Below are 24,520 nucleotides of genomic sequence, written 5' to 3'. Positions count from 1 at the left end.
CGTGCACCCGAATGTTTATAGCAGCAATGTCTACAATAGCCAAACTATGGAAAGAACCTAGATGTCCATCAACAGACGAATGGATAAAGAAGATGTGGTATATATACACAACGGAATACTATGCAGCCATCAAAAGAAATGAAATCTTGCCATTTGCGACGACGTGGATGGAACTAGAGGGTATCATGCTTAGCGAAATAAGTCAATTGGAGAAAGACAACTATCATATGATCTCCCTGATATGAGGGAGAGGAGATGCAACATGGGGGGTTAAGGGGGTAGGAGAAGAGTAAATGAAACAAGATGGGATTGGGAGGGAGACAAACCGTAAGTGACTCGTAATCTCACAAAACAAACTGAGGGTTAATGGGAGGAGGGGGGTTGGGGGGGTAGGATTATGGACATTGGGGAGGGTATGTGCTATGGTGAGTGCTGTGAAGTGTGTAAACCTGGCGATTCACAGACCTGTACCCCTGGGGATAAAAATATATGTTTATAAAAAAAAAAAAACTTAGGGGGGCACCTGGGTGGCTCAATGGGTTAAGCCTCTGCCTTTGGCTCAGGTGATGATCTCAAGGTCCTGGGATCGAGCCCCACATTGGGCTCTCTGCTCAACGGGGAGCCTGCTTCCTCCTCTCTCTCTGCCTGCCTCTCTGCCTACTTGTGATGTCTGTCAAATAAATAAATAAGTCTTTAAAAAAAAAAAAAAAAGCATCACTAAAGATAAAGAGGGCCATATCACAAAAGGTTCAATTCCCCAGCAAGATAAGAATTGTTCCTTTCTTTGTACCATTGTAATATTAAAATTCGTAGAGGAAAAATTGATAGTTAAAAAAAATAAATAAAATATGCAGAGTGGGTTATTTGTAATACATCTCCATCGGCAACTGATAGAACAAATGTATTAAAAATTAGTAAAGGTACAACATACCTACACAACATAATTAAAAAGAAAAAAGTCTTGTCCTAATGGACACATATAGAACATTGGCAAACATACATTATTGTCGAGCACACTGGGGACATTTACAGATTTATGGTAAGCTGTAAAGCAAATCTCAACACATTTGAATGGTTTCAAATCACCCAGATACTCACTGACCACAGAGCACTTAAGCTGGAAATCAATAACAGATACTAAGAAAATCTCCAAATGCTTGGAAATTAAGATCCACTTATCTAAATAACCTTTAGGTCTAAGAAGGTTTTATAATGGAAATTAGAAAATATTTCAATATTTCAGTAATAATGAAAATATATCAAAACTTGGAACTAATGAATCATTGAATACTACATCAAAAACTAATGATGTACTCTATTCTGGCTAATTGATCATAATAATAAAAAATAATAAAGAAAGAAACATCTTCCATGCTGTTAAAAAAAAAGTGGATGCAGCTAAAAGGGATTTAGGGGGAAATGTATTGCCTTAAATGTATATACTATAAAAAGAAGCCTAAAAATTAATTAGGTAAGTTGTTTAAAAAGATAGTACAGTAAATCTGAAGAAAGTAGAGGAAAAGGAAGAATAACGGTAAGAACAGAAATTAATAGAACAAAAAGATAAACATTCAACAGAGAGAATTAACAAAGCCAACATTTTTTAAAGGCAAATAAAATTGATCTCTGGTACCACTGATCAAGGGAAAATGAGGAGGCACAAAGAATGAATATCAGAGCTGAGGAAGGGGGCTTTATTACAGGCGGTGTGGATACTAAAACAATACGAGGATATTATTGATAACTGTATGCCAGTAAATTTTGAAAATTTGGAAAAATAGGCAAATTCCCAGAAAAACATAACCTCATAAAACAATTTCGAGAAGTAAAAGATCCAAATAGTTCCTGTGACCATTAGAGAAATTTAATTTAACAGCCTAACAGGTGAACAGATCTAACACGAGCCCAAGTGGCTGGCTGACCAGGCACTTCCAGTTCAGACAGGAGTGGTCAGCAGTTACTGGTCGGGTCTTCATAGCCACGCTCGTGGGCCCAGAAACAGCGTCTCTGACTGCAGAGGGTGGGGAGGCTGCACATGTGTTCAGACCTTCAGAGATGCAAACCTGTGTGTCAGCTAGGCAAAGGCCAGATGGTATTCTGGCAAATGCAGAAAATTCTTAAGACTTTCCAAATAATAAACTCTCATTGGGGGCACCTGGGTGGCTCAGTGGGTTAAAGCCTCTGCTTTTGGCTCGGGTTGTGATCTCAGGGTCCTGGGATCGAGCCGTGCATCGAGCTCACTGCTCAGCAGGAAGCCGGCTTCCCCTCTCTGCCTGCCTCTCTGCGTAGTTGTGATCTCTCTCTCTGTCAAACAAATAAATAAAAATCTTTAAAGTAAATAAATAAACTCTCATTGAGAACCATCAGTTAACAACATAAACATTTTGTGATTGTTTAGGTAAGAAAACTTCCACTAGAACCTAAGAAAACTGAGCTATAGGACTGATATCCCTTTGTGCAGGGATCTGCCCCACCTAAGATAATATAAGGACCCCCAGCTAGAGTAATCCTAAGTAATTCTCCACATTAAGGCAAGATCATGTGAACTTTCCAAGGGAACACTCATATAAATATAAAGATACTGGGTTTTGTTTTTTTATTAACATATCATGTATTATTAGCCCCAGGGGTACAAGTCTGTGAATCATCAGGTTTACACACTTCACAGCACTCACCATAGCACATACCTTCCCCAATGTCCATCACCCCACCACCCTCTCCCTACCCCCCTCAATACTGGGTTTTTTAAAAAAGGAAGAGAGCTAGGGGCAGCTGGGTGGCTCAGTCCATTAAGCGGTTGCCTTCAGCTCAGGTCATGATCCCAGAGGCTCAGGATTGAGCCCTGCTCAGCAAGGAGTCAGCTTCTCCCTCTCCCTCTACCCTTCCCCCCTGCTCATGCCCCTCCCCTGCTCTATTTCTCTCAAATAACATCTTTTTTTTTTTTTAAAGGAACCTTACAAAATCGTTGACTTATAAAGCCAATAAATTGTTTTAGGAAATGTTCAAGATATGTTTGACATATCCTGGTGATCTCTGATGTTACATCTTTCTGTTGTTTATCATAAATATTCAGAAGGAAAGGAATGAAGTTCCCTGAGCTGGTCATGTGACGTCACAGGATCCTGAACATGATGGAATTTGTGGGTGAGAATAAAGGAAGCATCAGAGAAGAGATCACAAAATGTTTCAAAGTGTCATAAATTCTAACAATCCAGGAAGCATGGCACAGCGCAGGGGGATCAGTGCTGCCACCACCATTTGACGTTTTCTTTTCCACCACAAGTTGTTAGCTTCTCCTGGCGTCTGGCATTCCAATGAGCACCGTGAGGCTGGGTCTCCTCTGATTGTCCTTGGTGCACACATTCATGAGAAATGAAGCAGTTGAGGATTATTCAGAAAACTAATTTGAGCTAACACATGGCCTTTACCTCACCAGGTCTTTTGGCTTTCAGCTCTGTATATTTTTGATATTAAAACTTGCTCTCATTTGTTCAGTGGACTGTTATTCAGCAATTAAAAAAAGAAGCATGTGGGGGTGTCCAGGTGGCTCAGTTGGTTAAGCATCCTACTCCTGATCTTGGATCAGGTCATGATCACAGGGTCATGGGATCCATTTTTTCAGATGTGCAAAAGCAGTTGTCTGTGTACTTCACGTACTTCTGTGTGGAAAAAGGACTTCCCTGGAGTGAGTAATGGATGCATGGTGCACACCTCACACGTGCTCAGCAAGTAACCACATGCATTCTTTCTGCATAGGAAAGAAAAAGTCCAAGTTCAAGACATTTAAGAAGTTCTTCGGGAAAAAGAAGAGAAAGGAATCTACGTCTTCCACCGGAAATAGCACCTGGAAACAAAGTCAGGCGAAGAGTGAGGTGATTGCCATCGAGTCGGGGCCAGTGGGATATGACTCAGAGGATGAGCTCGAGTAAGTTGCCCCGTCCATCCTTCAGGCTCCTATGCCCCAATAAGCCTGTGGGAGCGCGGGAGGACCCAGATACTCTGTCTTGGTGTCCTGGTAACTGGCTGGATTTCTGAGTCTCTTTCTCTTCTAGGGAATTCCACTGGAGGTTCTTCCAGGGAAATTGTATTTTCTGTCTTTTCATACATAGGGATGGAGAAGGTCGAGGGAAAACATTATCACGTACCTATGTGCCAAGTGCTGTGTTTATTAAAAGTCTCCAATCACTGTGGGAGAGGAGGCCAGAACTACCATCTTATAAGTGAGCAAACCAAGCTCTAGAGAAGTTTTGGAGAACTTTCCCATTGCCCTGCAACTGAAAGCTGTAAGATTAGGACACAAGCCATGATTTTATTTGACTTAACACTCTTTTGAAGGCATAGAATATACCAGGAAAATACATCTCTCTAAACCTGAACTTTGAACTATCTAATAAGAAAATTTTCCATTAGAAGGAGAGAGGGGTGGGGGAAAGTCTTGGAAAAATCATCCAAAATTCTTGTTGGATACAATAGAACCAATAGGTATGAAAACTTGGGGGAAATCTAGTGAAGTAATCCTTATTTCTAGAACTGGTACCTCACCAAAATATAGTTATAGTATGCATGCTTCAGTGATTCCAGAAGTCACTTCTGTGAATAAAAGGGGGGAGAAAACAGATTTGTTGCCATGCAACAAACATAGTTTGTTTTAGTTTGAGAATAAAATTCCACAGAAGGTATAATGACCCTTGGGATGGGGGAACAGACCCCGCTAGGACAGGGTCATAAGTTTCAGGATTCCGGTGATGCTGACTGGTCCCCTTCTTCTCCCTCCAGTCTCCTTGCCTGCTTTAGAGGAGTAGAAATTGCGTTGACCACTTGGTGGCACCAAATGACTGAAGTGGAAAGATTCAAGTTTTTTCTTTCAGGGTTTTTTGGTGGGTTTTTGGTCTTTCCTGGTGCTGGCAGGGAGCAAAAAGGACCCTCATTACACTTCATCAAGAGCGTGGAGGACGGGCGGTACACGCATTTTTTAAGACAGTGTGCTCCAAATTCTGGGGGAACAAGACATTATCATGATAATCCTGCTGATTAGTAAATGTCTTCACTGGACCAGCCCCAGGGAAATTGTAACACTCACTCACCACCCATGCCCTGTCTCTTGACCCGAACACAGTGACCCTTCCAACCAGAGAACAGGACCACAGCCGAGGGGGGAGCAGGGTGTGTGTGTCTGTACATTTGTGGGAAATGACCTCTCTACTTATGTGTCTCCTCATTGTCTCTGGAGCCCACAGACAATGGGGACAAATTCCTTTTTATCTTTATGTTCCCAGCACCTGGCAGGGGCCAGGTCCTCAATTACTGATAAAAATTTGCTGACGGGGCGCCATGGTGGCTCAGTCCGTTAAGCATCTACCTTTGGCTCAGGTCATGATCTCGAGGTCCTGGGACCAAGCCCTGCATCTGGCTCCTTGATGGAGGTGGGGAGGAGTTTGCAGGAGGGATGCTAGGCTAGGGGTGGGGTCTGATGAGGCCCAGGCAGTGCATTGCTTTTAGGGAGCAACACAGAGGATAAGACAAGATCTTTTCCTCCCCCAACTTTATTGGAAGAAAATTAATACATAACTTTGTGGAATTTTAAGGCATATAACATGTTGATTTAATACACATATATATTAAAAACAGATTACCACCGTAGAGCTAACACCTGCATCACGTCACCTAATTACTATTTATTTTTTAAGGTGAGAGTATTTAAGATCTAGTCTCTTAACAATTTCCAAGTGTATAATACAAGAGTATTAACGATAATGACTGTGCCATACAAAACTGTGCTGTCAATCTCTTTACTTCCTCGTCTTACAACTGGAAGTTTGTGCCACTTCCCCCATCCTGCAGCCCCTAGTAACCACCATCTACTATGTGTTCTGTGAGTTCAACTTTCTTAGATTCTGCATATAAGTGAAATCATACAGTTTTTTATCTTTCTCTGTCTTCTTTGTTTCACTTAGTGTAACGCCCTTGGGGCTCATCCATGTTGTCACAAACCAAGGGATGTCCCCCTTTCTCATGACTTAGTAACATACCATGTGTATATGTATATACACACATTCAGACTACATTTTCTGTATCCATCCATCTGGATGGAAATAACTCACTGATATTTCCAGTTCAAACTTAAGACAAATTTTTTTACTTTGATTATTTGAATTCACTGTTCTCTTATGCACTTGGTTTCTAGTGATATTAACAAAATTATTCATTTTCTTCTTCTTATTGATAGACACTTGGATTGTTTCCGTATTTTGGCTGTTGTGAATAATGCATTGAATATAGGAAGGCAGATATCTCTTCAAGATCCTATTTTCATTTCCTTTGGATAAATACCCAGAAGTAGAATGGCTGCATCCTATGGTAGTTCTATTTTAAATTTTTTGAGGAGCCTCCATGCTGTTCTCCGCAGTGACTGCACCAACTTACGTTCCCACCAACACTGCAAAAAAGTTTGTTTTTCTCCACATCCTCACCAACATTTATCTCTTAATGTTTTGATGATAGCCATTCTAACAAGTGTGAGATTTGCATTTCCCCAACAATGGGTGATATTGAGCATCTTTTTATGTGTCTCTTAGCCATTTGTGTGTCTTTGGGAAAATGTCTATTTCATTCCTCTGCCTGTTTTGGATCAGATTTTTTTTCTTGCTATTGATTTATATGAGTCCTTTATATATTTTTTATATTAACCCCTTATCAGATAATATGATTTCCAAATATTTTCTCCCATTCTCTAGGTTGTCTTTTCATTTTGTTGATGGTTTCCTTTGCTGTGTAGAAGATTTTAAATTTGATAATAGTCTCATTCTTTATTTTTCTTTTGTTGCCTTTGCTTTTAAGAAATTATTGCCATGACCAATGTCAAGGTCACTTACTACCTGTTTTTTTCTAGGAGTATTATGGTTTTGGGTCTTAATATCTAAGTCTTTAATTCATTTTTTCTATGGTATAAGATAGGGTTCAGTGTCGTTCTCTCGCTTGTGGCTATTCAGTTTTTCCAGCACCATTTATAGAAGTGACTGTCCTTTCCTTATTGTATATTCCTGGCTTCTTTGTTATAAATTAATTGACTATATAACGGACAAAATCTTAGAGGCACTTTTTAGCCCCTTTGAGAGTCTGTGTGCTTTCTAGATTCTGTAGCAACTTCTCATCCATAACCATGGGCAAAGAGTTCCATTTGCCAAGGTGCATTAATGCTGGCAAACCACATGGGACCCTGTGGCTTTAAAAGGCTGACACCCATTTATTGTGTCTGTGTTGTTATGCTTTTTAAGTCTCTTAATCTGTAATGATTTTCCTTCTCCCTCTCGACCCACCCCACTTTGTTTCATGCCATTGATCTGATGGAGAAGCAAGGTAATTTTCTCTGCCAAATATCCCACATTCTGGATTTGCTTTCTCTTGGTGTGATTTAACTCATTTTTATAGTCTCTGAATCTCTTGTAAAGTGTTAGATGGATCTGGATATTTAATTCGATTTAGGTTCAAGATGGTACTGGGTACTTACTGTCACATCGCCTCATGAGGCACATGCCATCTGGTTGTCCCACTTCTCACAACACTGAGACAAAACAATGGGGTCAGGGGTCTCTCTCAGTGTGATAGCTCCACAAACCTTCACCTAATGGTTTCGACACCTGCTGATGATCATTGCCTGGATCCATTATTTTATTGCAAAATGGTGGTTTTCCTAATTGTATCACTCATTCTGCATATGTTAGCTGGAATTCTTACATGGCGGAGACCTTTTTTCCATCAGCTCCTTCGTTTCTTTAACATGCAAGTTGTTCGTGAAAGGCAGAATAATGCCTGGTTCTCCTTTCACCAATCTACCTTCAGAGTAACGCTTTGGTGCTCTAGCTGGTACCCTAACTTCAGCACTGACCAATGAGTTTTGGGGTTTTTTTCTGTTGTTGTTTTTTTAAATATATATCATTGTGAATGCATGGATTTTTATATATTTTATTTGCTTTAGCACATGACAGTATTCATTTTTATCCTCACAATGCCTCATCTTACACTATTGGGAGTCACTGCAGATTAGCTCCTGGGTTCTTTAGACATGACTGCATTTGTCTTTGAAACCTTCCTTGCTTCCTTATACAATGAGAAATCCCTGCTTTATTTGGTACATTTCCTGGCCTAGACCTACGATCAGCCACCTCTTCATATGGTCCCCATTCCTTTTAGTATGAAATGATTTTTAGAGACCACAGTCTAGCTGCCAGGGGTGATGATTGCTAGCTGGCTCTCATTGCTTCTAGACTTCTTCAGTAGATTAGATACTAGAAAATAAATTCTGTTTTTTAAGAGAAAAATAACTCACTGATATTTCTGGTTCAAACTTAAGACAAATTTTTTTACTTTAATTATTTGAATTCGCTGTTCTCTTATACACTTGGTTCCTAGTGATATTAACAAAATTATTCATTTTCTTCTTCATATAATATACCTACAATAATCTCATTACCCCGCTTTCCCATATAGAGGTTATGTCTATTAAGATTGTTCTGTACCATTTTTTAAAATCAGTATTGCTACCAAAAAGACTACCAAGTGTAATTTTATAACTTTGTGGGTTCTTTTGTTCTTGGAATTTATCCTGTTATGAATGTAGAGTCAAAAGTCATCTCGGGGGGCACCTGGGTGGCTCATTCAGTTAAATGTCCAACTCTTGGTTTCAGCTCAGGTCATGATCTCAGGGTTGTGGGATCAAACCTCTTGTTGGACTCCATGCCCTCTCTCCCTCTCCCCTCTTCCCCTCACTTCTCCTTCACCCTCTCTCTCTCTCTCTCATAAAAAAAAAAAAAAAAAAAAAAAAAAAAAAAAAACAAGCACTTGGATGTTGAGTTAAAATCACTTGAAATCATTCTGTCCTCTGTGCAGTTATGCCAACAATATGATATAAAATTAGGCTCGTTTGTTTCTGTTTGTTTTCTAGTTTCAGAGATTATCTTATTTCTCTTTTTGTCTGATTTTGTCGTTTAACTATATAAAATATTTACATAATTCTAAAGGCAAAATTATACATGTATAAGTGCCTCGGCACCCTGTCTCCTGATCTTGTCTTGTCCCTCCCCCCAACGGAAACTATTACTTATCCTTCTATTTTTATGTTTTAAAATGTAAGCAAACAACATACCTCTTCACCTGTGTTCAGTTATATTCAGACACCCCTTCCCCACATAGAGCTGACATACCATAACTTGTTGTGCACTCTACTTCATTTTCCACTCGGTGCAGTCTGGTGCTGCCCTACCACGTGGTCACCTGCAGGGTGGGAGGGATGTGCCTTGGTTTATGCACATACCTGCTGAGGGCCCTTTGGGATGTTGGTGGTCTCTTCCTTCTGTAATTGTAATGAATGGCCCTGAGCATATGACCTTCTATGTTTTTGCCAGTGTATCTTTGCAGAGGCCTTTTCATGCTGTCTCAACTTCTGCTTATACCAAGAGTAGAGGCATTGGAGCAGTGGTAATGGTTCTCAAAGGGCATGGCCATGGGCTACCCACAGTAGGAGGGAAAGGCAGGTGTGCATGTGATCTTTGTAACAGGAGATGCCACTGGCAGGGAGGGCCTGCCGGGTTCTTTCACTGGGCTTCATGCCCTCCCAGAAGAGTGAGGACACATCCTTCTGGAGCCTCTAGGTTCCCCTGCTGCAGACTCACTACCGTGAGCTAGAAAGAAGTTGGCAAGCACCATTAACCAACAAAACGTGATCTACAGTGGAGTGGGACCACCCCCAAGAGTTCTTAATGCCACACAGAGAACAGGATGCCTGGAGCAGCCTGCAGGTGGGGGAGCATGGAGCACAGATGCCCAGTGCCGGTGGGGGCAGGTTTTCCTTCCTTCATCATCGGGTCTCAATCATCTCCTTCCACCTATTGTTCAGACAGCTAACCCCCACATCCTCTTAGGACAGACACTGTGTGAATGTCCTGTGCGTTCGGTTCGTAATTGGAGTCTCGAGCTCGGGGCTGGGGCAGAGGCCGGGATGGGGATGATGGAAGGGCCCACCATCTGTGCTCCAGGGCTAGGCACACAAGCTGGATTAGACAGATCATTCACAGCAGGTAGTGAAAAGAGGGCACGGCTTTGCAGATTGGCAGTTCCCATTTCAAACCCAGTCCGTGGATGTGTGTTTTGGACCGCCTTGCCAGGATGCCTCTGTCAGGCAGGTCCTCAGCTGCTGTGCAGACACGACCTCTAGCCTACCGAGGACCAGCTTGTTTGCCCACAGGAATGATTTCACCTTCCTCAGGCATCCACCACAGTCTTCTGCACACACCCCCCACCCTTCCCAGCCAGCCCTTCCTCTTGCAGGCCTGCTGTCTTGGACCTCACACCACATCAAACCCTGGTTTTCCCATTAATAAAAAGAATTCACACAACCTCCAGAGCCGTCAGGAAAATTCCTACCTCTGCAGTGCTCCTCATCATTGGCTGTGGTATTTGACAGGGTGGGGATAAACCGGAGTGAAAAGCCATTTAAAAATAAATACAACTGAGGGCTTACTGTGGCTGTACCACTAGGCCCTCGCCCTCCTGTCCATCCTGAGTGCCCAGCATGAGACAGGGAGGAGTGCAGACTCTCACGGTGCCTCTTTTGTCCTAGGGAGTCGAGGAGCGCACTGGGTAGCCGGGCCCTGTCGCATGACAGTATTTTCATTCCTGAGTCGGGACAGGATCCCCCTCGACCTGTGCGGGTATTTTCCCAAGAAAATGTGTGCGACCGGATTAAAGCCCTGCAGGTAAACTTCTCCTTGGCAGTGACACTTGGTATGTATGTCAAATACGAGTCAAGACATTTTCAAGTTATTTTCTGCCTGTTATTTGACATATTCTGAAGTATAATTGCATGCAGGACACTCCGAATTACTTACAGACGGATCCTGACTCATCCTGAATTGTCACCGCTCATTTTCAAGAGCAGGAGGGATGGTGGCAGACAACACTTTTCAGTTCAGTCCACTACACCAGGCAGGGGCATTGAAAATAGACCCTGAATGAATGAATCGGAGCAGGAAGATTTGTTGATAAAAAGTTGCTGATGAAAATAAGAGCAAATGTTCTTTATTACAATCTAGCTAAAAATACAGTGTAATGTGAAAATGGGGCCACCACCTCCGCCGGGGGGCCTTCCTGCCAAGCGGGGAGATGACGCCGGCATGAGTTCTGAGGATGACGGTCTACCCAGGAGCCCCCCAGAGATGTCCCTGCTACCTGACATCGGTCCTGGCACAACCATAAAGGTAAGTGAAGCCTGTGCCACCTCGTGGCTTGGCGTGCACCCACTTCAGAGGGCACTGAGAGTGGGGGTGTGCTCTGGTGGCCCCCGTGTGCTCCTGTAAGAGTCCCATGGTCTGTGTGGCCAGGCAGTATTCCAGACCAGGTCAGTGGAGCTCACAGTCTTGGGCTGTTTCCATTATTTGAGCAGAAATGTCCATCTTGTCAGGAGATACAGTTTTGGTAACCTTTTTTTGTAATGGTTACAGATCTGATACAACCAATCCTCTACCTGGTTTTTCCTGTCTGAGCAGATGACCAGACCAGGCATCCCATCTGAAAGAAGGAAAACACCTTTATGTCTGTTTTCTGTTGTCATGACATCTGGCTGGAGGGAGAGGGAGTGGTGAACGTACGTGACTTAATCTGGACTCTCTGATCTTAGTTTAGGACCATGAGAACCTGTTGGTCTAGGGCTAGAATGTGGTAGTGTGCTGCTGGAAAACAGGGCAACAGAGGAAGTTTGACAAGCAGGAGGGTATCTATGACCTCAGCAGGGCAGGGGAGCTGATTGTGGATAACACCCTTCCCCTTTAGGAAACAGGATGAAGAACCTGCTCGTGGTGCCACCATCTTAAGCCCATAGGCTGTGCTTGTACATAAATGATCATTTTCCCTTTAGACCAGCCCTGCTGAGGGGTGGATAAAATTGGAGTTATATGTATTTTGCTCACACTTGAAAAACAAAGGCCAGAGTCCATGTTTTATAGCCACTCCCCTGCCCGGTACATTCTTGGAGCTCTGGCTTGTGCCCTAGTGAAGGGCTGTTCACTGGGAATCTCGGGGATTCATCGTGAACCACTGTCTTGTAGATTCTGAGCCACTCTGTAATACATCAGCAGTCACTTCAGCTTGGACAACCAGAAGCCCCCTGGCAAAGGCAGGGAAAAGAATATTTATCTAACTTGGGTGCGGTTGTGGGTCCCCTGAGCATCACTAATGAAAGCCAGAGGAAGGGCTGTGGTATAGCTACACGTAAGTAAGCCCCAGGGTTGGGAGTTCGCTCAGAGCTGGCTAGAGAATTGTTCTCTCCAGAATTCTGCTCTAAGGTGAACCTGCCCCTGTTTGTTCCATGAGCAGGGTCTGAAGGCAGCGAGCTACCCACATCTGTTCTCCCACGTTGAAGAGGAGGAGGAGAAGACAAGGAGGATGATTTGGCCTATTTGATGGGTTTCAAGCCAACCCTTAAAATCCTGGAGGGGAAGGTTGGCAGGCGATGGCTAACTCCATTGTCTCGTGGCTGACCCATCTCGTACTCTGAGATGTGGAGCGTCAGCATCTCCAGCCTCAGGGGCAGATGGGATGTTGTAAGTTTCACGGCCATGTGCTGGAGAAACAACTCTTATAAGCCGTATGGACTGGTTTGCCCTCACTCCATCCCACAGTTCTCTGGCTCTCTCTGCCTTTAGCTGGGATTGTACAGGAGAACAGGTAGTTTTTAGTTCCATTCATTAAGGCATGAACCCAACGCTGAACCTGCAAAGCACCACAGTGCACAGAATACGTAGTTAGCTGCGTGGGGGCTCCTCTCACTGGGCAGGGCTAGCCTCATCCTTCTCAGCATCCCTGGTCATGTTGCTAAAAAAACAAGGTTCTGAGATTTTATTAACTGGATAATTTCATTAATTGGGTAATGGGAAACTAAAATTGGAGCCTTTAATACCTAAAAAATAAATTTGTGTAATCTTTGTTATCATGGTTTTTAAGACACAGTGATCATATTTAATGCCCTGAAAGTTTCTTGGGCACAGTGGACTGGTTGAGAGGGGGAAACAGTGCACCCTTTAAAATGTCTTCATATAACATGTGATATTTGATATAATGATACCTTAAATCCCCAAAGGATGGGATTGGGGGTATTTCATTTTTTCCAGTTGTGACTCCTGAAGCAGGCCCACATGTGTGATAGAGAAACTTAATGAAGATTATTGTGGTAAAATGTTTCCAGTAACAAGTATCTCATGGTACTGCCAAGGTTGTATTTTCTGATGGAATGAATTTTTCAGGAAATGCCTAGAATTATTTTAAAAATCTCATTACCAGACATGAGGTGACAATGAATAAAACTTTATTTGGCAAGTTTTAAGGTAAAATGACATCCATCTAGCCATCTGCTAAGTGTCCTGCCATTAAGTAGAAAGCACTGGGTAGAAGGTGTCCCGCTGACAAGCTGTCCCAGGAGATGAGGGCAGATATCACATGGGGAGATACAACATAGGTTCTAGCAGAAATGCATCCATGTTCTCAGAGGCTTTTAGAGAGGATTATGTGAGATCTGGTAGGTCAGTGCCTTCCCTGGCTTCAGCTGGGGATGCAAAGCCTCTTGGGAGACAGCCTTCCCAGAAAGGCCCCACCGGCCCGGCTTCATGTCTGCAGGCTGTTCCTGTGTGCACAAGCCTCAGCCCACACCTTGTTGGCTGAGCCCCTCTATTTGAGGACAAACACTGTAAAGCAGCTGTCACCCAGGGTCACCCCTGGAAAAGCCCATGAACCCCAGGCCATTTTCCCATTTGAGTCCCATTCCTCCAATGAAGGGCTGGCCACCTGCTAGACTTTTTAAATCATTCACTTCCAGAATCATCCAGAAGCACAGATTTCAGGACAAACCGGGTGATTAGGAGCAAGCAGTGCAAATGGGAAAGGTTCCAGCCCACAGATAAAAACACAGGTCAGCTTTCCTGCCCTGTCCTATCTTACCTCACAGAGTTGCTGCGCTGATCAAAGACAGGATGCATAATTCTCCTGAGTCAGAAAGGTGTTAGTCTTTTCAGGCCCCAAGAATTCTCAGAATGACCACAAAGACTGAGAAGTGAGAGTTGGGTGCCCTAGCAGGAAAGACCAGCCGTGACAGCCAGTGCAGGCATTTTGCAGGGACAGAGGTCACTGTGGTCAGAGTTTCTGTGAAGTTAAGCCCATTGCCAGATTGTACCCCCCCACCCTCTCAGGGCTGGTATGGGCCTGAGCCCAGGACCAGCTGCTCAGGTGGTAGACGAGCCGGGGAGCTCTCATCCGGACGAGAGGAGGCAGGGAAGGTTCATTCTTTGCGTTTATAGGAAGGTGACCAAAGCCCATGTCCTCACAGAAGGCATAATCATTCTCACCTGGGAGTCACTGCATTTGCAGAAGCAGTTCATCTGGCATGTTCTCCTGTTCTCTTAAGTCGCACACAGTCAGGAAAACAAAACCCCAGATTTTACCATGCGTATATACATATCGTTCCTCTGGACAAGGGTGGAATGAAGGATTCTTTTGACCTTTGGAATGTACCCATTCTAATGGTGACCCTCAGGGAGGACACGGGGGAAAGGCGTCACCTGTCCAATCTTGGGTGACTTACTGAGTCATCAGCTACAACAGTGGAAGCCAAAGCCACAGGCACAGAGGAAGCCGGGAGTCTTGTCCTGTGGTTTATTTTTTTAAAAATAATTTTTCTTGCTTTATTCCTGTAAGAACCCATGTAGCTGAGACAAGAGAATTAAAATAGATTATGTCCACTTATTACCCTTTTCCCCTCATTGTAGTAACAGTCTTCCCCCATTTGGCAGAAATAAACTTCATACTTGTAAGAGAATATATAAGGGACCTTTCTGTTAAGAGGGAAAATACGTTTCTCCTAGGAAGTTCCCTTGCAGGGGCAGTCCCTGCATCAGCTTGTCTCTCTAACAGTGACATTCTTCTAGGGTCCCCTAGTTTAGCAGAAGCTATTGCAACCTGCTCTGTGTGGGGCTCCAAGGTTGTGGAAAAGAAACTGAGCAACATGTACCCAGGCCGCTGGGAGTCTGCCCTCTGCCCACATCTTGTTTGCTGCCTCCTTCCCGAGGAGACCATCTTCACGGGGGCTTACTAAATCGTTGTGAAATGCCTAAAATTATGGGCTTAGGTTAAAATGTAAGCTTGACACCACGTTGCACCCATCAGGATGGCTCCTATCAAAGAAGTAGAAAATTACAAGTGTCGGCAAGGATGTGGAGAGATTGGAGCCACTGTGCACTGTTGGTGGGAATGCAAAATGATGCAGCCACTGTGGGAAAAACAGTATGGAGGTTCTCAAAAAATTAAAAATAGAACCCCTGTATGATCCAGCAGTTCCACTTCTGGGTATATAACTGAAAGAACTGAAAGTTAGTTGTTGAAGAGGTGTTTGTACACACATGTCCACAGCAGCGTTATTCACGCTAACTAGAATGTGGAAGCAACCACATTGCTTTATTGCATCATTCATTGATGGGTGAACAGATAAACGAAGTGTGGTATCTACATACACTGGAATATAGGGAGTCTGACCCAGGCTACAACATGGGTGAACGTTAAGTGAAACAAGCGAGACAAAAAAAGGCAAATCCTGAATGATTCCCCTCAATGTGAGGTACCTAGAGTAGTCAGAGTCATAGAGATAGAAGGTAGTAGAATAGTGGTTGCCAGGGTCTGGGGGGCAGGGGGCAATGGGGAGTTGTTGATTAGTGGGCACAGACTTTCAGTTTTATGAGAGAAAAAGTTCTGCATATGGTTGCCCAGCAACAGGAGTGTCGTTACTGCCACTGAACCGTATGGCTAGAAGCGGTTACAATGGTAACTTTTGTTGTGTGTATACATACAAAATGTGGAAGATGAACAACACTGGGAGAAAAATGTAAACTTGACACTAATGCTGAGCACCATACAGAATAGAAGCAGGGGACAGGGTTATAACTAAAGCCCAGCACCTCTCGGATTCTCTCTCTGCACCCTGCTTCTGTGTGGGTTACATTTGCTCATGGGTGCCCACTGGGTACCCTCCTCCGCCTCTTCATGCTGATAAACCTCTTTGCAGTAGAACCCACTGAGACCTCACTCAGTGAAGGGGATGGCCAAGTTCAGTGGGCGGGCAAGAGCATGCTACCGTCATTCTTCCGGGTGACTACCAAAATCCCCTTTCTCCCTGGCAGTGCCTTAGCCCTTGACTGACTGTCAGTGCCTCGCTGCTGAGGTGTAAGGTAGCAAAATATCTGTCACACCAGATTTCTGCAGGAGGATACATGAAGATACAGAAACCTTCTGGAAAGAACAAATGCAGCTGCAGCAATGGGCTGCTGGGTTGATGGGCTCTGCCCATCCTCCGCTCCAGCCTGTAAAACCACCTCTGGGCCACACTCTCGGCTTCTAGAGGCAGGAGCATGCCTGCTCTTAGAGAGATCAGGTGGGTCTGTCTCATCAGAGAAAGAGGTTCTTCACCGAAGTGCCTGTACCTGCTTGGAAGGGTGAAAGCAGAATTGTCTCACCGAGGCTGCCCGGGATGCAGGCTCTCTGCATGGCCATGAAAATGAGTGAGAAGTTTGTAGGGGTTGGCCCAACATTTAAAACTCCTGTCTAAGGAAGTCCCCTAGAGTCCTCCCTGTTGAGAGTCAGGCTGTAGGTCTGTCCCTCCATGTAAAGCCCAGAGACGGCATGGGAAGCCTGAGCACAATAAAAGAAGGGAGCTGATATGTTGGCTGGACCCATTTCATACTGAAGAGTTAACGCATGGCCTGCTTGCTCCTTGTCCCATGAAGGTCTCTTTAGTTCCCTCATCCCGGCCACAGTCTCCGGACCAGCTCTTCTCCAGGCAGGCAAGCGATGCCGGCATCTCCCCCCGCACCTCGGATAGCAGCACAGCACCCGTGGCTGATTTCGATTACCCTCCAGAATTCTCCTCCTGCCTGGACAACTCTGCAGCTAAGCACAAGCTCCTGGTTAAGCCTCGCAACCAGCGGTCCAGCAAAATGAGGCGGCTGTCTTCGGTAATGGGGCTTCTTCCTATATGCAGAGGCAGGCTGCACAGGCCTGGTCGCCCCCATGCCCACACCCTCCAACCCTGGCCTCTCTCTTCTCAGGGTCACATGCCCCTTGTAAGAAACTCCCATGATCAGTGGGACCATCTGCAGGAGCTGGAGTTGCTCCTCTTTTTCAATGTACATCACGTAGGTCTCTTCGCTGCATAAACGTGCCATCTGTTCATTGGTTCTGCAGCACCTCCCGTGAAGCCGTCATGCACTGTGGGGCCCCTGCCTTCCCATGGCAGTGTAAGGTCAGCATAAGGTCCGCACTCCAGGTCTGGAACAACCAGGCCCTACCTACCTCTCAGACTTCCTCTTATTCTCCCTCTCTTTCAACACACTGTAGCCTCCAGAGCTTTCTTTTTTTTTTTTTTTTTAAAGTTTTCATTTACTGTGAGTTTTTTTTTTTTTTAAAGATTTTATTTATTTATTTGACAGACAGAAATCACAAGTAGGCAGAGAGGCAGGCGGGGGGCGGGGGGTGGGGGAGGCAGGCTCCCCGCTGAGCAGAGAGCCCGATGCGGGGCTCGATCCCAGGACCCTGGGATCATGTCCTGAGCCGAGGGCAGAGGCTTAACCCACTGAACCACACAGGCACCCCTCCAGAGCTGTTTCTGGCCTCAGGCCTGATGCCTGCTGTATCCACGGCTTAAGACGCTCTCCTCCTGGTTGGCTCCTTCTGTGTTTGGGTCTCAGCTCGGAGGTCCTCTCCCCAGAAAGGCTCACCTGACCGCCCTGTGGAAAGCAGCCCCACCTTCCGACCAGTACAGTCCCTTCCTTCGTAGCCCTGGCCACACAGAGAAACGATGTTTATAAATGTGTGTGCTCACTTATTTACTGCCAGTCTTTTTGGTTTTTGTTTTTAAAGATTTTATTTATATGTCAGAGAGAGAGCACAAGCAGGGGGACCAGAAGCAAAGGGAGAAGCAGGCTCCCCATGGAGCAAGGAGCCCAATGTGAGACTCGATCCCAGAAGCCCGGGATCATGATCTGAGCCAAAGGTAGACACTTAACTGACTGAGCCACCCAGGTGTTCCTGTTACCAGTCTTCCTGAGCCCTCGCCCCAGCCCTGTGTCCGGCCCCTAGAGCAGTGCTAGCTGCACAGCTGGCATTTAGTGTACATTTGTTGGACGGATGAATGAATGAGGGAATGAACAATGACAGATAAGCTGACACACTAGCTCGAACGCCTGCCTTGGGCAAGGACCTACTTAGTAGTGTGGGGTTTGTGTCCCTGTGAGGACAGAAGTCCCCCCCACACCCAGGCATGCTGTCTGTGTAGCCATCGGCTCATAGTTCTAAGAGCCAAGAACTCATTCATGGAGTGCTTTGGATTCATAGTGAGTTCAAGGTCCACATAAGATTGTTGCCCTGTCTGCTGCCCAGCGGGTACCACAATGTCTCAGCCCTGGAGGAGCTGAGAGCAGGGTGTGGGGCCAGCCTGGCCACAGAGAATGACAGTGCTGAGAAAGACTTGCCCACAGACCAACATTCTCTCCTTCCTTCCCTGGAGACAAGATTGTAGGGTGATGAAAAGCCCAGGACAAGCTAGGTGCTCAGCTAGGGATAGTAGGTTTTCCTTTGGGCATGTGGAAGGTGCTTTTTAAACGCCTGCCAGCAGGGGTGACTTTAGAGGAGACTAACACTGGAGAAGTGAGCTGTGTTTACCCTCAGGCTAATGTGTCCTTGTGCAAGCTGGTCACTAGGGTACTTGTGTAAATGCTCGCACACCCAGCACATTTACAGTTAAAGGCTTGGTGCTGTGGGACTTGGCTTGGACCAGTAACCAACCTGCCTGTCCTCATGCTGAGTGGAGCCACAGGGCAGGGACAGAGCCCACTCCCTCCGGCCTCAAGTCTGGGCTTTATTCCCATGGGGATGTCTTTTGCCATGGCAAAAGCACCCTGATCCCCAGGAGGGGCCATAGTACCAGGAAAATCTTCATGGTTGGGAGGAGGGACCTCACAACCAAAGGGCCAGCCGCAGCAGACTTTGTGGCAGAGGGAAGCCCGGCTCATACTCCAGGTGGAAATGCAGCATCCTTTCTCGCTCTCCACTGGACAGCACTGTACCTCGCCATTTTTCAGCTTGCCTTAGCCCTCAAACCCCACTTTTTTTTTTTTAAGAATAACAAATTCTGATTTAGGCACTCTGGGTAAACATTTCTTGATTTAAACACTGTCATTTACATATCCTCCCTCCTCCTTTGCTTTCCCTTCTTGGTAGGGATTAAAACCCTTCAGTTTTTGACTGGGCAGAGGTGTCTGGCTAGTGGTCACCAGTGTCACTGTTGGGCCCTAAGGTGGAGGCCCCTGTCCTTCAGTGTTCATAGCACCCTTTGCCCTTTGGTTGTAAGGTCCCTCCTCCCAACCATGAAGACTTTCCTGGTACTCTGGCCCCTCTTGGGGGTCAGGGTGCTTTCCTGCATTCCTGTTCTGCTCCCAGGGTGAGGCTGAGCTGCCGTGTCCCCCTGGAACCCTGGAGACTTCTACAGAGGTCAGGGTTCCTTCCGATTTCACGGAACAGTGAGGTTCAAGTTCCCCCTGCTTTTCTGATCCCCCATAACATCTGAGGTTTCTTTATGCCTCCCCATTTTCACCGCTGCCCCCACTCAGGCATCTCTCTCTGAGTCACCCTCTCCGACTCTGCCTGCCACCGTCCACATTCTGTCCTCCCTTTGGGCAGAAAAGCTGTCCAGCCTGGCCAGGCACCTTCCAGCTCTGTCATGGGGGGGAGGGGGTGAACCCTCTACCTGACACCATCTAGGCTCTGAATCTTTGGAGCTCTAGAGAAAAAAATGGGGGGGGGGCTTTTCTTGCCTTAAAAACTCCCATCTTGGCACAGTTAAAAAACAAACCAACCTTGGCTATTAAGACCATGATATTTATTACCAGTTGGAAAAACACTTCCAAGAGTGCATTTGGCTGCACTTCTGCCCCACCAGAGCAGAGGTGGGGAAAGAGAAACACACAAAAGACAAAAGCTGGCTGTTACCTCAGCATTTTATCCTGCTCTCAGGAGCAGGGCCTGTGTGGGGCTCTGACCTGCCGGAAGCAGATGCCTGTGAACTGAACATTTACGCCAGCACCTTGCCCCTGGCTAGTCCTCATCCCCACCCCAGCAGTGCTAGGAGCAGGAAATATTAATTCTCTTTTAGTGGGAGCAGCACAATGTTATGAGTAGCCCCAGGTTGTGGCTGACAGAGCTACCATCTACGAGTTCCGGGTCTTAGAGACTGACAGTACTTCTCAGCAGTGTCCTCTGCCCAGAGATGACACAGTTGCTGCCCCGAAACTCACTCTTTCTGGTGAGAGGAGGCTGATGAGCAGGCAGCCATGACCATCTCCATTTTGGTGCCGGCTGAGCAGTGGGTCCTCCACTCTAGCTTCCTCCAGAGGATTGCAGGGTATGAAGCTGCTGTGAGGGCCCTGAGGAGGAGGGGAGGGGCAGCGGCGGCGGAGATGGAGCAGGTATGTGCAGCCTTCCTGCTGGACTCAGGGCTTGAGCCCAGGCTGAGTCAGAAGCCCCTTTGCTCCCTGCAGAGCCTCTGTTCAGTGTCCCAAGTCCACACTCCATGCTGCCTTCGTCCTGCCCAGCCCTTCACTGTCACCTCCTTGTAGCTTCCGGTGGTTCAAGGTGGGATATGCCCAGCTGGGCCTGCTTCTCAGCTTTCTGCTCCTTTTGCGAGGGTTGTGATAGTTTTAAAACGCGACCCACATCCTAAACAGGTTTCAACATCAGTGATTTCCTATAGTAGCAGAAGGCCAGTGACATCTTTTGAACCTGCAGCTTTTGAAAATTCTTCTGTAGATTTCTTTGCACATCTTCGTTTTTTCCAAAACAGGGGCATAGGGCTGTGCACCTTGGCAAGAATTAGCTAAGGTATTATCGCAAACACCCTAGTTACCCTGTGTTCTGTTAGCAAGCAGAGGCCAGCTGGAAGATGTTAAAATAGCACCAGCAAACAACAAAAACCTAACACAAACACTCCTGCACATTTCTTAACATAAAGGAAAGGAGGTCTACTGTCCTGAACTTTTCTTTTTTCCAAGAAGATCGAAGTGTTTTCTAATGTCCTGAACTTTTTTTTTAAAAAGAGTGACCTCAAAACCCTCAAGCTTTTGGTCATTTTCTCATAGTATTTTTGAATAATTCATGACTACCTTGGTCTCTTCTCCTTCCTAAGTGAGCAGCGACTGACTTTGGGTATGGCAAGGAGGAAGTTGGACTAAATTTAAATTCCAGACACTTTTCAGAAGAAAAATACAAGGCAGTGTTTGATTGTCAAGCCAATAGGGCTTCAGGAAAGGAGGGACACCGTAAGCTGCAGGGAAGAGGCAAGACTTCCTCCTATAGGAGTGGAATCTGAGACTGTTCTTGGGGGCCTGCTGGCGGAACACCCTGGAGGTGTGGGGACAGAGGAGCTGGCCAGTCACTTGGCCCAGAGGCTGGCATATTCAGTAGTGCGGGCCCAGCTTGACCTGAGCAGGGATTGGGAGAAATAATTTAAGACCAGAGAATATAGGACTTTTAATTAAGCTGAAAAGTTTGGACTTTATCCATCAGCTATGGTTTGGGACGTTACCTTACAAGATGTGGTTTGCCCTTGACTGTGTTTGAGGTGATAAGAATCATCCTTTAGGCAAACCAGTCTCCCTTCACCATGGGGCCCATCCCTGGAGAGAGAGCTCTGAGCTGGGAAACTAGCTCTTGGCAGCACAGGGTCATGGAGAGAGCACCAGCTTTTCAGCTGAGCTACTTAAGCTCAATCTTTACCAAGGTGTGGCCCTCTCTGAGCTCCCAGTTCTTCAAGTGCAAAAGGGAAATAATCCTTCCTTACTGGGATGAATCAAGAGTAAATAATAGGTGTAGAGTGCAAAGCACGGCAGAACCCCAGCTTATTTGAACCCCTTTGCTTCATTTTTTAGAGCAGTGTCCGCTGGTTTTGTAGTTCAGTCACTGGAATCTTTTTTTAATTTAATTTTATTTATTTGACAGAGAGATCACAAGTAGACCGGGGGGGGGGGGTAGCAGGCTCTCTGTTGAGCAGAGAGCCCGATGTGGGGCTCTATCCCAGGACTCTGAGATCATGATCTGAGCCAAAGGCAGAGGCTTAACCCACTGAGCCACCCAGGCACCCCCAGTCACTAGAGTCTTAAGCAGTATTTACTTTCAGGGCATAGCCACCACTGTTCTGCTGAAAGCTGAACTTGTAAGGCAAGTTTCCAAAGAGATGGGTAAGGTAAGAATTAAGAAGAGACACCATGTGTGAATGTCTGCTTAGGTGCCAGCTTAAGAGACACACTGCTTCCTTTAAACCATATTAAATCTTGTACAAAATGGAAAGATCATAGGCTTCCTAATATTCGACATAATAATGCTGTCTTTTGTCCTCTTTATTCCTGCAAGCGAGCACAGTCTGAATCCCTTAGTGATCTGACCTGTACCCCAGAAGAAGAGGAATACGAGGAGAAGTCATTACCCAGAGTCAACACAGAAGAGAGCCCCAGTTCAGCACAGCAGGATGCGGTACTGGACAGAAGCCCAGAGCCCGGGGGGCCAGCCGCCATGCTGCAGCCTGGGGGGCCTCGCGCTAGGCGGGCGCGCCTGCAGCACTGCCCAGCCCTCAGTGCCAGCGCTGAGGAGGAGGAGGAGCGCTTTCTTGGGGATAACCCCTCAAGCCGCCCGCCCACCCCCGAGGTCACCGAGCCCGTGTTGTCAGGCCCGGCCCCCTGCCCCGAGTCTCTCTCTCTGCCGGAAAGTTCCCCACACCATAACCCCGACAGTGAAAACAAGAGGGACGAGGTGTCCCTGGAAAGCACGTGTCCCCCAGCCAGGGAACCCGCTGAGGAGGTGGTCTGCGTTTCCGCAGACGTGGAGATTCGGTTGTCTCCCTGTATCCCTGAGGAGGACACGACACCTCCCGAGACTGACGCTGCCACCACCTCGGAGACTCCCGCTGGTCCAGAGGGGCCAGACCCAAGTGTCCAGAAGGAGGGGGAGCTGACGCTGGAAGTGCCCGGGCCCGGGCCCGTGCCCGTGCCGGAGCCCGAGCCCGAGACCGAGACCGAGCCCGAGCCCGAGACCGAGGGAGCAGGGAAGGGATCTCCCGAGGCCCCCGCCCCAAGCCCGCCGGCCCCCAAGAGCTGCTTGAAGCACAAGGCCCCGGCGGTGAGCGTGGGCCCCAGCGCGCCGCCCGCCTGCGAGTCGCCCGCGGAGGAGACCGCTCCGCGTCCCCAGGACGGAGAGGCCGCCCCCGCCGAGCAGCCCAGGGCCGAACCCGCAGAGTCCCCACCGCGGGGTCCCGAGAGACTGGCGCCGGAGCGGAAGGTGGAGCGGGGAGGCAGCGAGCTGCGGGCCGTGAAGTTCTCGGTGTCGTCGGGCCGCGCGTGGCCGCGATCAGGCGGCGCCCGCGTGCTGGAGCGCGGCGGCCCCGCGGGCCCCTCGGCCGGCCGCCTGCCGCTTCTGAAGAGCAGCCTGGTGTGGAGGAGCGAGGCGGCGCTCGACGACCTGCGGCCGGCCCCGGAGCCCCACGGCGGGAAACCCGCGACGACGGGCGGCAGCGGCGCCTCTCGGGACTCGGGGGACACGGCGGCCGGATCGGGCCGGACCCCCCGAGATGCCCCTGGAGACCCGTGCCCGGCAGCCCGCGCGCCGCCCTCGGGCGACGCCAGAGGCCCCTTTCCTGTCAAGCTGCGCTCCACCTCTCTGTCCTTCAAGCACCGGGAGGCGTCCTCTGTCGAAGTCAGAGGGGTAAAGAGATACAGCGCTGAAATCCGGCTAGAAAAGGGGGGGTTGGCTTTGCTCCCCAAAGACGAGAAATGTCCGGCCGCGAAGGCCCCCTCCCCTCGAGGGGCACGGTCCCCGCACGAGCCGGGAAAGGGGAAGGCCCGGCCCTCGGAGCCGCTCAGTGCCAAACCTCCCCTGCCCAGGAAGCCACTGCTACACAGTCGCCCCCTGCCGCCCCCGGACACCGGTTCCGGCGAGCTTGCGAAGGTCGTGCCGCCCCCGGACTCCAGGCGGGACAGCCGGATGGCCGAGACGCGGTCGACGCACAGGGCAGCTGGTAAGAGCCGCAGTCGCGGTGGGGTAGGGGCAGGGCCGTGGGCAAATCCCACGTCCACGGAGTATGGCAGCGCTTGGGGTGAAAACCTGGCAGGGGAACTGAGATGAAAAATCAGAATTCCTCATGGTACCACTAACACGTTTGGTCGAGTTAGAAACTGAAGAGGGGGGAGAACAAATGGGATTCTGCAGCAGTTCAGAGAAGTCAGAAAGATGGAAAAAACATCTCGCAGCTACTCCCTGAGAGGAGATGGGCCCTCCAGGGAATCGCTCAGATGCCTCTGACATTTCTTCCCTCAGAAGCTCAGTGAGTTCCAGAATCCTGGGATATGGGTACTCTGACAGATGGAGGTACCCCCGGGCCTATACCACTTCT

General features: G+C 47.4%; 1 protein-coding gene across 1 annotated transcript in view; it reads left to right on the top strand.

The window, feature by feature from the left end:
* Window positions 1-24,520, top strand: part of LOC111155916 (KIAA1211 like) — a 119,023-nt gene that overhangs the window by 70,288 nt on the left and 24,215 nt on the right. Inside the window, exons 3-8 of the mRNA XM_022516388.1 lie at window positions 3,757-3,925; window positions 10,616-10,751; window positions 11,088-11,265; window positions 12,771-12,777; window positions 16,868-17,042; window positions 22,489-24,154. Coding sequence (XP_022372096.1) covers window positions 3,757-3,925; window positions 10,616-10,751; window positions 11,088-11,265; window positions 12,771-12,777; window positions 16,868-17,042; window positions 22,489-24,154 — 2,331 coding nt within the window. The remainder of the gene's footprint in view (window positions 1-3,756; window positions 3,926-10,615; window positions 10,752-11,087; window positions 11,266-12,770; window positions 12,778-16,867; window positions 17,043-22,488; window positions 24,155-24,520) is intronic.

This window comes from Enhydra lutris, unplaced genomic scaffold, assembly GCF_002288905.1.
Source record: "Enhydra lutris kenyoni isolate GAN:26980312 unplaced genomic scaffold, ASM228890v2 scaffoldscaffold44, whole genome shotgun sequence".
NCBI lineage: Eukaryota > Metazoa > Chordata > Mammalia > Carnivora > Mustelidae > Enhydra > Enhydra lutris.
The sequence above is the reverse complement of the archived record's forward strand: the minus strand, read 5'-3'. Positions and strand labels throughout refer to the sequence as shown.